The sequence below is a fragment of the Salvelinus fontinalis genome, chromosome 31 (genome assembly GCF_029448725.1).
Source record: "Salvelinus fontinalis isolate EN_2023a chromosome 31, ASM2944872v1, whole genome shotgun sequence".
In the NCBI taxonomy this organism is placed as follows: domain Eukaryota; kingdom Metazoa; phylum Chordata; class Actinopteri; order Salmoniformes; family Salmonidae; genus Salvelinus; species Salvelinus fontinalis.
The window spans coordinates 33,097,833-33,112,904 of NC_074695.1; the positions used below are offsets into that span (position 1 = coordinate 33,097,833).

At 42.6% G+C, this 15,072-nt stretch overlaps 1 protein-coding gene across 4 annotated transcripts; it reads left to right on the plus strand.

The window, feature by feature from the left end:
• Positions 1-2,476: 2,476 nt before the first annotated feature.
• On the plus strand, positions 2,477-13,546 carry hm13 (histocompatibility (minor) 13). 4 transcript variants are annotated; one of them, XM_055892281.1, is made up of 14 exons: positions 2,477-2,871; positions 3,841-3,876; positions 4,682-4,780; positions 5,088-5,170; positions 5,280-5,368; positions 5,479-5,564; positions 6,075-6,200; positions 6,499-6,556; positions 6,835-6,918; positions 7,582-7,618; positions 7,717-7,819; positions 7,939-8,024; positions 11,390-11,558; positions 12,156-13,546. In XM_055892281.1, exons 1-13 carry the CDS (start codon positions 2,644-2,646, stop codon positions 11,529-11,531), a joined length of 1,257 nt encoding a protein of 418 aa, XP_055748256.1. In that variant the 5' UTR covers positions 2,477-2,643; the 3' UTR covers positions 11,532-11,558; positions 12,156-13,546. The 4 variants fall into 4 exon arrangements, with proteins under 4 accessions (XP_055748256.1, XP_055748257.1, XP_055748258.1 ...); XM_055892282.1 differs by lacking the exon at positions 3,841-3,876 and having other exon boundaries at positions 2,478-2,871; XM_055892283.1 differs by lacking the exon at positions 11,390-11,558 and having other exon boundaries at positions 2,479-2,871.
• Positions 13,547-15,072: the final 1,526 nt, after the last annotated feature.

Here is a 15,072-nt window from a genome sequence, read left to right on the forward strand (position 1 = left end):
GAAAGACTTAAAGGTCTGAACCAAATCATTGCTGATACCCAGTCTGTTTATGTACTCTTGTATATTTCTGTTTTTGTACTTGTTTTCTTCATAAATATATATATATATATATACAGTTGAAGTCAGAAGTTCACACTTACGCTTAGCCAAATACATTTACATGCAGTTTTTCACAATTCCTGACATTTAATCCTAGTAAAAATTCCCTGTTTTAGGTCAGTTAGGATCACCACTTTATTTTAAGAATGTGAAATGTCAGAATAATATTAGAGAGAATTATTTATTTCAGCTTTTATTTCTTTCATCAAATTCCCAGTGGTCAGAAGTTTACATAAACCCAATTATTATTTGGTAGCATTTCCTTTAAATTGTTTAACTTGGGTCAAACGTGTCAGGTAGCCTTCCACAAGCTTCCCACAAAACGTTGGGTGAATTTTGGCCCATTCCTCCTGACAGAGCTGGTATAACTGAGTCAGGTCTGTAGGCCTCCTTGCTCACACATGCTTTTTCAGTTCTGCCCAAAAATGTTCTATAGGGAGGTCAGGGCCTTGTGATGGCCACTCCAATACCTTGACTGTATTGTCCTTAAGCCATTTTGCAACAACTTTGAAAGTATGCTTGGGGTCATTGTCTATTTGGAAGACCCATTTGCAACAAGCTTTAACTTCCTGACTGATGTCTTGAGATGTTGCTTCAATATATCCACATAATTGTCCCTCTTCATGATGCCATCTATTTTGTGAAGTGCACCAGTCCTTCCTGTAGCAAAGCACCCCCACAACAAGATGCTGCCACCATCGTGCTTCACGGTTGGGATGGTGTTCTTCAGCTTGCAACCTTCCCCCTTTTTCCTCCAAACATAACGATGGTCATTATGGCCAAACAGTTCTATTTTTGTTTCATCAGACCAGAGGACATTTCTCCAAAAAGTATGATCTTTGTCCCCATGTGCAGTTGCAAACCGTAGTCTGGCTTTTTTATGGCGGTTTTTGAGCAGTGGCTTCTTCCTTGCTGAGCGGCCTTTCAGGTTATGTCGATTTAGGACTTGTTTTACTGTGGATATAGATACTTTTGTACCTGTTTCCTCCAACATCTTCACAAGGTCCTTTGCTGTTGTTCTGGGATTTATTTGCACTTTTCGCACCAAAATTCGTTCATCTCTAGGAGACAGAACGCATCTCCTTCCTGAGCGGTATGACGGCTGCGTGGTCCCATGGTGTTTATACTTGCGTACTATTGTTTGTACAGATGAACGTGGTACCTTCAGGCATTTGGAAATTTCTCCCAAGGATGAAGCAGACTTGTGGATGTCTAAAAAATAAAAATAAAAAAAATTCTGAGGTCTTGGCTGATTTCTTTGGATTTTCCCATGATGTCAAGCAAAGAGGCACTGAGTTTGAATGTAGGCCTTGAAATACATCCACAGCTACACCTCCAATTAACTCAAATGATGTCAATTAGCCTATCAGAACCTTCTAAAGCCATGACATCATTTCTGGAGCTTTCCAAGCTGTTTAAAGGCACAGTCAACTTAGTGTATGTTAACTTCTTACCCACTGGAATTGTGATACAGTGAATTATAAGTGAAATAATCTGTCCGCAAACAATTGTTGGAAAAATGACTTGTGTCGGGCACAAAGTAGATGTCCTAACCGACTTGCCAAAACTATAGTTTGTTAACAAGACATTTGTGGAGTGGTTGAAAAATGAGTTTTAATGCTCCAACCTAAGTATATGTAAACTTCTGACTTCAACTGTATATAAAAAAAGAAAGGTATTTGCTTCAAAACAACCATCCATACCACTAGGTGGTGTTAAGTACTGGTTTGAAACAATATATTGACAGCAAGTGAACCAACAAGGAAGAGAATGGTACACCACAGGGGGAGCATGATTAGTCCTCTGTTGTTCTCAATCATGATCAATGATGTTTACTCTCAGGTACAGTATTACAGATCATCTGGCTGTATATACAGCAGAGCTGATGGCCATACTGTTGTGCCTTGCAGTGGGTGGAGGAAGTCAAGCCAGACAGAGTAGTTAATTGCTCGGATTCATGTGCAGTGTTGATGAGTCTCCAGTCCTTTAGGTCAAGTAGCAGACACAGTCTGCTTGATGAGGTGCTACAAACCCATGGCAGGATTAGACAGATGGGTATACCGATAAGATTTACTTGGGTCCCAGCCCATGTGGGGGTGGAGGGGAACGAGGCAATTGATGTACTGGCTAAACAAGCACGCAATATCAGAGGGAAAGAGAGAGGCTGAGATTTAGTATGAGGGAGAAGGGGATACAGGAAATTAGTTTAAAGAGTATATTGAGTAGAACGTCATTAGATATAGTCTCAAATATATATATATATATATATATTTTAAGAGCAACGGTGCTGGCCGGTAGGATTTTGTTTCTCCCTGTCTCTGGCCCACACTCCACTCCAGTAAGCGGCGGTAAGGCACCATAACGTTGGATGCCAACCGCCGATAAACCCCCCCGAAGAACAAGAACAAGGAAGAGGTGTTTCAATTGGCAAAGAGATAGGGAACGTGGCCTTAGCAAAAGAGAACAACCTTAAATGAGAAACGACCAGTATTCATAGATCGAAAACAGCTTACACGTCTCCTTTGGGTTGGACAACTTGCAAACATGGCGGATGTTGATCAAGGATCGGTCTTACCCAGCGAAACTTCACCTCTCATTCTGGATGGCCTGAATTCTACCGACTCAAATGGTACCGACGCTGTCAACGCGACTGTAGCCAAGTTTGTGGCGACACCGGAGGGAACGGCACTGGCATATGGCAGCCTTGTTTTTATGGCTCTGTTGCCCATTTTCTTCGGTGCCCTGCGATCAGTCAACTGTGGCAAAAGCAAGGTAACGTTAACATTATTGCAATGTACAAGTAGTTAGCTAACTTACAGTAACTAGGTAGTTTACGCAGCTAACAGTGGGAAGCGCTAAACTGTTGGATCCTGTTGTTGGGCCATAAACAAAGGATGCAACGACCCTCATTCAGTGTCAAGTGTCTCGCACACTAGTCTCATGTAGCACTAGCCAGATGTCACTCACATTACACAGTCAGTGTTTCTGTTCCATATCCAGACAAGTCTGATGTAGCTAGCCAGTTAGCTAGGCATGGCTAACAACAGTAATGAATGACTGGCGGGCTTTGACTGGGGCTGTCATGAACCATATGTTACCCCATTTGCCTGATCATTTGCTTGCTTAATTTACTAGTTAGGTTCTTTTGTTTTTGTTGAGTGGTCAATGTTATTTTTAATCATGACGTCTAGCTAGCTGGCATGATGTTGTTCATTCATTTTAGCCAGGTTGTCACTGCCAAGTCTTTAGCAGGTGATGGAGAGACGTGTGCAAGGGTTTAGGCGACTTTTATTTGTTTTGACATGAGTGGAGACGTTTAGGTAAACCCATTTCCATTGCTTCTCAGTTAATTTCTAGCCACGCCCTAGCCTATTATTTTATCTGAAGCCCTTCTGACACTTGCTTAATGTATAGTAGGAATATGCAAATCAGTTTCATTTTCACAACTACACGTGTAATACAGCCATCACTATTGGTATTTTAGTCAGTAGGTGGAGGGAAAGGGATGATGATGCATGACTTGGTTGTCTGTTGACATGACTGATAACAGGCTTTTTGAGTGGCGTGAAATGAATTAACTTTTCTGGTGGTTGTGAACTAACTGGTACCCTGCTGCAGTCCTTCCTGTGTGGTTGGTTGCTGCCTCAGCTAGAATCTTCCCTGGTGCTTAATATAGATTACCTACTATATTTTTACTGCATACCCAGCTTATGACTTTCTGAACACTTATTTCATCCTTAGGTTGCTGGAGAAAATGGTTGCGATTATGAGTACAGAGTGAGTATTAGAACTGATACTCAGAACACGCACTGTCAGTCGACAGTATTTTTATTTAAACATATTTTTCCTCATACTGACACCTCATTGTTCGTGGCAATCTTGAAGATGCTTCATGACAGTGTGTCGCTATGTGTGTATGTCTCCCATTTGTGTGTAAAATCATTTTGGTTATTAGGCACCAAGTGTCAAGGTTTGGGCCTCGGCATTGTCCTGCTTTGCGCCCAATCAATGAGGATGTGGGTCCTGTCGTGTACAGGCCAAGTCCCCTTGACCAGAATCACACTGAACAGGTTGTGTGAACTTTGAAAGGGTTCAAGGACGGTGCTATAGAAGAAACTGACACTGAAGGTGATATGTTAAAGGCCTCTATCTAGTATCAACTGGAGATGTGGTCTTTAGAATGAATCGCTTGTTCGTTGCAGTCCTGTCTTGCTACTTGCTACTCATCGCACCACAATGACCCATTTTAATTATATTCCCTGTGCAGATTAGCTAATTTCATTCAGATAGGTTTATGTCTAGTGGGACACGAACATGTGACCTAACTACTTATTTTGTGAAGAACTAGAAATAGTCTGCGATGAGATGAGGCACTAAAAGTTGTGACTGTGATTTAGTAAGAGACAGGTTGATATTGATATGGTATAGTGCTTGTACTTCTAGTGCTTTCCCTCTGAAGAGGAACTTTTGCAATGTGCTATGAGAATGTTCATGCTTTTGTGTGTTTTTGAAGGTACTTAGGAAGTGTGTGTGTTTTGTATGCATTCTTGTCCACTCAACCCTTGTTTCTGTCTCTTCCCAGAACTCCTCAGACATGCCAGAGACCATCACAGGCAGGGACGCTGCACGGTTCCCCATAATCGCCAGCTGCACCCTCTTCGGCCTCTACCTCTTCTTCAAAGTGAGCATCATCACTCGCAATACTTCCTATGCTTTGTCCTGAATCCTTTTCTGCATTATTACATTTGAATAAGCTACTGCTTTCCCCTCCAATCTCCCACATATCTCTGTACCTCTGCTTTACCGTACTGTATCTGTGTTACTCATTGCTTGCACCCCATGCTCACATCATGCATGCTGTCCTTATTGATTCACTTTTTTCAGCTCCCTGATCAAGAGCGAGAGAGACTAGTGGTGTTATACCCTGTTAAAGGTGGAGAAGGGTGGAATTTGTAATACTAAATGATTTTGCCTCGTTTCAATCATAGATTTTCTCACAAGAGTACATCAACTTGCTGCTGTCAATGTATTTCTTTGTCCTGGGGATTTTGGCACTGTCTCATACAATGAGGTGAGAGGCTTGATTTGTTTCATATCACTTCATTAATTAAGATCTCCTTTCACGTTAGATGACTTGGATTATATAGCCTGTCTCAACATATTTTCTGCCTCTTGATTAGTCCCTTCATGAACAGGATCTTCCCTGCTAACATTCCCATCAAGCAGTACCAGCTGCTCTTCACTCAGGGCTCAGGAGAGACCAAAGAAGGTAAGGATGGAATGAAAGCTAGAAACAGTAATATGGTAAATAGCCTGTAAAAGCATGTATGTTTTATGAATAGCTGGATGTTTGTCACTGATGACCCCCCCCTCCCACAGAAATAGTCAACTATGAGTTTGACACCAAGGACATGATCTGCCTGGTCATCAGCACTGTGGTTGGGGTCTGGTACATCCTCAAGAAGGTCAGTTGAAGTTACACTACAGCGTGTTAAAATAGTGTCATTTTTAGTTTATTTATGGCATGGCGATTTAGTTTGGGGTGTAGAGGATGACGGTGTTATACTGGGTTTTCACCAACAATGAATTAGTCGGGAGAAGTTCCGGACCCATTCGTTTTCAACGAGGGAACGCAGAGAAATGTGCGGGGGATTGTGGGAAGATGAGCAGCGAGAACCCTGCAACAGGAGCGCTAGAAAAAGTTGAGCTATACTTTATGCAAATATGAAGCGTTGGAGCGACGCGTTGTCAAGAGGCGTTGCCTCTGGTCAAAACACAATGTTACAGTTCGTCCCAGATGATAAAACGTTGAAGACACCAAATGGTCAGGCGTACTAACAGAGCTGTAATTGGCTGCAGAAAATGTCCTCAGTGTTTCTTTCAATGTTCTCTATGGTTGTGTTAATCTGCGTTTGTCTTCTGTTTGGGTGTTGTGGATGTTTTTGTTTGATAATGTGTTTGTTGGTTCTTCTCAGCACTGGATTGCCAACAACCTCTTTGGCCTGGCGTTTGCCCTGAATGGGGTAGAACTTCTGCACCTAAACAATGTCAGTACTGGCTGCATCCTGCTGGGGGGGCTGTTTGTGTATGACGTCTTCTGGGTAAGTCTGCCAAATAACCCCAACCACTGCACTACTAGGCTACACACCAGAGGGGTATATTACATAGGAGGATCAATGAGCCAGCTAACTTTGATAAGAAAGCTAAATGTAGATTGTTTTTGGTTGTGAGTCAATTAGACCATGCACATTTCAAGCTTATTTTGAAATATATATATATATTTAGGCAAGTTAGCTGCCTAACTTATTGATCCTGCTGTGTAGTATACCCCTTAGGCCCTGCCAAAATGTTAAGCTTGGAGAATTGACTCACTTGAATAAACAACCGTTATCCCTGTAGGTGTTTGGCACCAATGTCATGGTTACCGTGGCCAAGTCGTTCGAGGCACCCATTAAGTGTGAGTAAAGGAACCTTTTTATTGTAAAATATCAATGCAATCAATATTTATAGACAGTATTTAATGTGTAACCTTACTTTAATGGGTGCTATGTAAATTTATTTTGTTAGTCTCAGAGACAGTTAAGTATATGGCTGTCTGAAAAGCAGCATCTATCACCCCAGTCACTGTGGAGCAACTACTGTCATTGTGTGTGTGCTCTGCTTTTGGTCTCTGTGATTAGATCACATCTGACACATGGTGACCATAGTTATTTCTTCCTCTTCTCTCGATCTCAGTGGTGTTTCCCCAGGACCTGTTCCAGAAGGGTCTAGGTGCCAATCAATTTGCCATGCTGGGTCTTGGAGATATTGTCATTCCAGGCAAGTCAACATTCCCCTCACTCAGCAGTAGCTTCTAATTGTATGTACATATTGGCTTGTGACATCCACTTGAGGGCAATACTCCGGCATGACATCCACCTCCACTCTAACACCTCGCGCTGAATCTTATTTGTCTTCTGAAGGCGTCCGCATGCTTCCCATCCGAAACAGCATATATTATGACATTTTGTGACGTCATCATCTTCTGTAAGGTTTTTTTCCGGTTGTTGCACCGAAATGTCTAAATTAATGACAACTCAAGTCTATCTTAGAATAGACAAACTACCTCGACTAACCTGTACTCCTGCATTTTGACTTGGTACTGGTACCCCCCCCCCCCCCCTGTATATATATTTCTTAAGTCTTTTTCTTGAACTGCATTGTTGGTTAAGGGCTTGTAAGTAAGCATTTCACGGTAAGGTCTACACATTTGAATAACATTTGATTTGAATTCAGACTATTTTGAGGAAGTGCGTACTGGACTGGCTATAACATTTCAAAATGGACAAACAGTACTATTGCTGCTTTTTTTCGTTTTTCAAGTGAAGGTCTTTTAAGGGAGTATGCGAGCACACACCATTTCACCTAGCCGAACTGAAGCATGCTGACACCTTAAGAGCACTGGCCCCTCTGTTAATGTGAATATTGCATTTATTTTTCCAGGGATCTTCATTGCTTTACTCCTCCGCTTTGATGTCAGGTGAGCACTAACTCTTCTCCTTCCAGATCCTTGCTCTCCCTGCCCAGTCTAGTTGTTTCCAGCTGTTTAATGTTCTCTCTGTACCCTGCCCCCTCCAGTCTGAAGAAGAACACCAGGACCTACTTCTACACCAGCTTCCTGGCCTACATCTTTGGCCTGGGTATGACCATCTGGGTCATGCACACCTTCAAACATGCCCAGGTGAGTGAGGCACAGACTCCCAGTTCACACTCGTGACATGCAGTTGAAAGCGTTACCTTTATGTCGAGACTTGGCTGCTACTGACCGGTTGACTTGTCTCACTCTCTCTTCCTTCCCAGCCTGCCTTGCTGTACCTGGTCCCAGCCTGTATTGGATTTCCGGTGGTTGTAGCGCTGTTGAAAGGAGAACTGACAGAGATGTTCAGGTAATAATATAACACCTTCCCTGTTTCCAGCATGGCATTTCTTAATCAGTTCTGAGCTCATCACCTGTGGTATTGAACATTTATCCTGTTCCACCATGCAGCACCAGATAGTAGGCTTGGGTGGTATACCATATACCTACAGTGCATTCGGAAAGTCAGACCACTTAACTTTTTCAAAATTTTGTTACGTTACAGCCTTATTCTAAAATTGATTTCTTTCCTCATTAAATCTACACACAATACCCCATAATGACAAAGCAAAAAATGTTTTCACATTTATAAAAATAAATAAATAATGGAAATATGACATTTACATAAGTATCCAGACCCTTTTACTCAGTACTTTGTTGAAGCACCTTTGGCAGTTATTACAGACTCAAGTCTTCTTGGGTATGATGCTACAAGCTTGGCACACTTGTATTTGGGGAGTTTCTTGTATTATTCTCTGTAGATCCTCTCAAGCTCTGTCAGGCTGGATGGGGAGTGTTGCTGCACAGATATTTTCAGGTCTCTCCAGTTGTTCGATCAGGTTCAAATCCGGGCTCTGGCTGGGCCACTCAAGGACATTCAGAGACTTGTCCCAAAGCTACTCCTGTGTTGTCTTGGCTGTGTGCTTAGGGTCATTGTCCTGTTGGAAGGTGAACCTTTGCCCCAGTCTGAGAGTTCTGGAGCAGGTTTCAAGGATGGTGTGCTGCAGAGATGGTTGTCCTTCTGGAAGGTCCTCCCATCTCCACAGAGGAACTCTGGAGCTTTGTCAAAGTGACCATCGGGTTCTTGGTCACCTCCCTGAGGCCATTCTCCCCGTATTGCTCAGTTTGGCCAGGCGGCCAGCTCTAGGAAGAGTTTAAAAAAAGATGGCCACTGTGTTCTTCAGGACCTCCAGTGCTGCAGAAATGTTTTGGTACACTTCCCCAGATCTGTGCCTCAACACAATCCAGTCTCCGAGCTCTACAGACAATTCCTTTGATCTCATGGCTTGGTTTTTGCTCTGACATGCACTGTCAACTGTGGCACCTTATATAAACAGGTGTGTGCCTTTCCAAATCATGTCCAATCAATTGAATTTACCACAGGTGGACTCCAATCAAGTTGTAGAAACATCTCAAGGATGATCAATGGAAACAGGATGCGCCGGAGCTCAATTTCAAGTCTCATAGCAAAGGGTCTAAATACTTATGTAAATAAGGAATTTCTGTTTTTTTTATGATACATTTGCAACATTCTAAACACCTTTTTTTTCTCCGCTTTGTCATTGTGGGTTATTGTGTGTCGATTGATGAAGGGGGAAAACATTTATTTGAGTCTATTTTAGAATAAGGCTGTAACGTAACAAAATGTGGAAAAAGAGAAGGGATCTGAATACTTTCCAAATGCGCTGTCTACCAGGGAACGTGATGCTTTTCCTATACCGCTATACCGTTGAAACTATTTATTTGAATTTGTTCAATACGTTGTAATATTTGTAGCTATTTTTAAAGTAAATACCTGCAGTCAACTTGTGCTGTTTGGCTGGCAGCCACACAAGTAAAGGAGTTTACAATGAAAAAGAAACGATGCCTAGCCATCATATTTCTGTTTAGGCCGATCATAAAGAATGTAACCCGCTACATTTCCTAATATTTTGCGGGATGTAAAAAATTGGCTGGTTACATTTGTGAAAAAGTACTGGAGATAAGTTGCTACACATCAGTCCGAGCACGGTCTGCTGATAGAACGCCCGTTTGTGAATTCTCATCCGAGTTTAGAAGTGCAACTGAAGCACAAAATGAGTCTGATGCCGAGCAGAAATTCCAATACGAAGCATTTTACAACTGCGTTTTTCCAAACGCAGCAAGATATTTCTTATGCATTTTACCTTTTTTTTCTGCATGGAAAAACGCAGAGATCTGCATTAATACGCCACCTAGTTTCACCTGCTATCTAAGTATGTGGCTGAATTAATAAGGTGATGGGGCATTATATTGTGTTAGCTTTCTGCCGTGTTTGAGAAGTCAAAACCTTTTTGGATGAGTTATTTATACATCTGCCATCTTGATTTCTGTTTTTTTCCACCTCTCTGTTCTGGGCCCATCTGCTCCTCCCCCCTCTTCTCTGAGCAGGCAAGCCCTTTGCCCTGACAACTCCAGACTCTACACAGACAGTGTGTAGACATGTGGATAGAGAGCCAGTACTGTTCTTCCTTGGGACAAACATTTGTCAAAACGCTTGTAAATGTCCTAAATCACCAAATATTACATTCTGTAGCTCCTACCTGTATATGTATAACTTTATGATCAGGATTCACTGTCTTTGCATTTAATTTTGGTTTGGGATCGTTTGCACATTTACCTAGCAACCTCCATGGAAATTCGATATTACGTGTTCTAATTTTGTTAGCTTTCTGGTAATAGACGCCCAAATTATTTGTCATTTTTTTGGGTGCCCCCTTGTTTACTATACCGGTAATACAGTAAATCCCAGGGTGAGAGGACGGTATGACAATCTGGATACCGCTCAACCCTACCAAATAGTGCTATTGGTGTCTTTAGTAGTTGGTTGCCTGTCTCTTAATCTTGACATTTGTGCCTCCAAGATTATTCAGCATGGAAACCTCATCTTACTTTTTTTTTTTTTTAAGTAGATCTTCACTCATCATATAAACCTTTTCCACCTATTGCTCTCCCCTCCTCCAGACTCAATGTTTATTGACATGATTACAATGATTTAGATATCATTCTCTCACCTAGTGCTGCTTGGAGTATTACGTGTGAATGGCTCTGTCATGCACCTACTCATCCATGCATACACTACTGGGTCAGGGTCAGGCCTTGGTCCCCCTAGACTGTAATCTCAGCACTGTGACTTGGGCTGTGGAGGCTCTGACTGCTACTAGCCATAATAACAGCAGAGGTTAGACACCCAGCTGGGGCAAGCACCTGCACAGCGGCTGGCCTGGGCAGGGGAGGGAGAGGAAACATTCCCCAAACCTCTCCTGCCAGAAATGCCGCCTCGCTTGTTATTCGCCATGGGAAAAACAAAGCCATGACCTTGGGGTGGCACGAAGCATGTGGAGAGAGGGTAAGAGACCTGGGTGTCAGCTGGCTGTGCCAAGGCTTGGTGCCAACTGCTAACCTTCCTGGTCATCGTACTTTGACTGGTTCACATCTGTCACACTGTTGGCGTTTCTGACAGACACACTTTATATTCACTCATTCTTTGTCCACTACTGTGTTCAGTCTTGCAAAGCACTTCATCTCTTCATTTTCAGCACCTTTTGTAGAGCTATGAATTCACTTTGGCATACTAGTCTTTTCTCTCTCTACTGTGTTTCTCTGCTGTAACAACTCACTGGCCATCCTGCTCCTCTTCCTCTTCTTCCTGCTCAGCTATGAGTCCTCAGAGGAGGTGTTGCCACACACACCCCGGCTCACACACTACCCCACCGTGTCAGGCTCTCCCGCCAGCCTGGCTAACTCAATGCAGAGCTCCTCCTCGCCACGCCGGCGACGCAACAACCCACCTATGTAGTGACCAGATCACCTCTCACCCGGGCAGGTACGCCCCATGTCTCCCCCACCCTGCCCTGACATGACTCTGTCATCAACCCTGGCTTGCCTGGTGTTCAGTATCCTTCCCTCTGTTTCTCTCTCCTGCTCTGACCCTCAACACCAGAGCTCTGTGGAAGGACCTCTGGCACTGGCAGATGCAATCTCTCTCCTTTGACGAAATGTCAATATCAGGCTTTTCCTGAGAAGTGACCTAGGTCCAGGGAATGGTTCAACTCATTTTAGTGAACCTGGGCCTATCTGGCCCAAACCCAACCTTTTTTTTGTTGTTGTTCTGAAGCATTGCTCATAAGTTACTTTGGCTGAGTATGATTCAGATGCCCCACTAGTCATGTCCAGGCATTCTCCAGGGCTGCAGATCACCCACATCTTTTTGTTGTGTTTGTTGGAGTCCCGGGCCAGCATTGGATTCATCACTCCCATTGGTGTATTTATTTGGTATCAACATAAAACACTTTCATGTTTGTTTTCAGTAATCATACAGTTGTGTGCAGTGGATTGTGAAATCCCCAAGTTGCTATTAGTCATCATTTGTCTCCTTTAATTGAAAACATTTTCTTTCTATTCTTTTCCCCCACTCTGACAGGTACGAGGAAGTCTCTCCGGAAGATGCTGCAGCGAAAGAAGAGGCCACAGAGGCTGAGAAAAAAGATAAATGACGACAAGGTTTCCACGAGCTCGTCCATCACTGGCTGCCACCACATTTCACATCAGCCCACCTCTCTACACATCCTGGGAGGGTGTTCATGTTTACCATGTGCCGTACATGGAAATGGCTGATTTATTAAATAACTGTTTTGACATTGGGATATTTTGGAGTTCAAAAGTGGTTGGTTACACAAATTGTACAACAGCTTATCCGGTGTCTGTTTCTTCTATATTTTTTAGTTATTTTATTTCATTTGAAAGGCCAGAATTTTAAAATGGAATAAGTGTTGTTGTTTTGGGGGGGGTTCTGAGATATCACAGGAAGCTGATTTTTTTATATTTTATTGTCAAACATTTTACTCTCCCAGCCTGATTTATTTGTAATGATTGTCTAGTTTGATCTCTGTACCAAGTCCATTCTTGGTTTTGATATACAAATGCCTTTGTCATAGAGAATGTGAAATATAATAGGATGGTGTTAGGAAGATGAGTTTACGATTGTCATACACGCTTTACATGGAAGTTAACCTTTGACATGGAACTCGACCGTTGGTATCTATATGAATGGCACCTGGCTTCTCTGGTCTGGAAGTCTTTGGCTTCAACAAAGACATCTAACTATGTACTACTGTACTAGTCTCAATGTATAATTGTGCCAATTTAGTAATGTGTGTAATTACATGGTACCTGACCTGTTGGTCCGTATAGTGGTAATAATAGCTCAGAGTTCAGATCATAGCATTAAGAAGTAACTGAACTTGGGCAATCGATCACATTTTGATATTTTTATGCACATTTGCTATGACACTACTATTTACGTGAGTCATACTCTGTCATATCAAATCAGAGAAGTCTGTTATATGGAAACTATATATTTAGTATTGTAGTTAGAGGTCCCATGCAGTGACTGAAATGTACCTGCAGGTGGAGACAGTGTCAAAAGAACCATGTCTCAGAGAGGAGACCAAAGGAACAAATAATTCCTCTTCTTGCTTTAGGTTGTAACTGCTTTGCTTTAATAATGTATTTTCTTTCTGGCCTTTTGCAGTTTGGAGCAGTGCGTTTCAGGTTCAGAAAGACAGGGGAGAAGCTTTTTCATTTTAGGGCTTTAAGATTGAGCAGTTTTGTAGAAATGTGTTTTGGTAAAGATCATGTCCACACTGCCTGGTGAAGTTCAGTAACCCTATCATTTTAAAGAAATTTACGTTTTCTCTTTTTTATTTCTCCTATTGTACTTGTGCAAGTCAAAGTTTATGAGCCTGTGTTCGGGAGCCGATATCTATTTTGTTTGCAATAAATGTGGGCGTATATCACCGTAGAGAACCATAACCAATGTGTTGGTCTTTTGCTTTAACCTAGTTCTACTGATGTTGACACACCCACACCTGGTTTATTGTGGTTAATTAACTGGTGATTATAAATACTATTTATAATCAATACTATAATCAGGACCTAATACCTAAGCTGTCAGTGAAACAAACTAGTTTACTGCATTGTCATTGCAGGAGAGGCAGAGTGTAGTACACATCTGATGGAAAAAGTAAGAGGAAGGAGACTAGGATGATAAGTCATACAGGTTCCGGTGTTGCTCAAGGAACTCCAGCACCTGAAGCTCTGCCTGTCTGAAGCTCTGTTTGAGTCTCTGTTCCGTCCACAGTACACAGCTGCTGAGTGACCGGTGAAGGACGACTAGAGAACTGGCTGATTAGCTGGGGAACAAGCCTCTCAACTGTCATTCTGAGCTGAGAGGAACTACCTGCAGTCTGTCTGCCAAACCTGTTAGTCTGAGAAGGACTGGATCAGACCATCAACATAAGAATGATCAGACGTTAAACAAAGCACACTTGGTCAAGGTGACAGTCGAGATTTCAGACATTGTGCCCCACTGAACTTGAACGTGACCTATACATAGATTTGTTTTTTGTTAGCACAGGACAGTGCTGTTTGGGTGGTAAAACTGCTGCAGCACCTGTTCAAACTCCTCTCATGGCCATCCATAGTTCAGGTGAAAGCAGACAGACTGGCAGACTGATCAAGAAATATGCAGATAGACAAACAAGCTGACAGGTATCTGGTGACTTGGATAGTGAGGAGGTGTAAAGGAATTACCAGGATGTCCCTCCTAGAGCAGTGTTAGAGGATAAGTGGTCTCAAGGGATCGTGTGATTGATTGTAGATTGCAAAGATGCCACAAGGAGGTGTAGTAGTTCACTTCAACTAAACAGTGATCTCAACGAGCATTGTTGGGGAACACTGAGGAGAGAGGTTTGGGGAACACTGAGGAGAGAGGTTTGGGAGAGATAGAAAACAGAGGAGGAAATGTCTCAGCAAGACCCCGGATTCATCCCTCTGCTTCAATGTGTTACACCCCTATCCTGGAGACCCTTTGCAGTCTGTACTGTTAACATTGGACAGCGACATTAGGAACGTTGCCCAGGGCTCCTTGTGGTTAAGATGCGCAGGAAACAAATATGAAGTTGTTGTGTATGTGTCTTTGTGACTCATCTAAAAACAGGTGACACTACTGCTCGTTCTGCCTATGCTAAGGGTGATGATGTCATTGATTGGGAGGGTGCTCTGCTGAAAGTGTTTTTCTTCGCTCATACAGGAGTAATAAAGGCCTAGTGTACTAATTTGGTGATCTTTTTATTTTTTTTAGATAAATATTTTTTTTTATTGTGATTTATCAGGGGGTGCTGCACCACCCTCAGCACCCCCCACTTCCATGGCTATGCATACGACTAATACTACTTTAAACTTGGTGACAGACTGGCTACTTGAGTGGAGACAGTCTGGCAGCCAGGTGATACTGACAGAGAGAGAGATGAAGAGTCTGAGGAAAATACCTATTGTCT

Excerpts from the sequence above, each read along its gene's own strand:
- hm13 (XM_055892281.1), top strand. The coding sequence starts at position 2,644 with ATGGCGGATGTTGATCAAGGATCGGTCTTACCCAGCGAAACTTCACCT. Across the intron at positions 6,919-7,581 it reads TGGAGATATTGTCATTCCAG|GGATCTTCATTGCTTTACTC; the intron begins GCAAGTCAACAT and ends TTATTTTTCCAG. Across the intron at positions 7,820-7,938 it reads ACACCTTCAAACATGCCCAG|CCTGCCTTGCTGTACCTGGT; the intron begins GTGAGTGAGGCA and ends CTTCCTTCCCAG.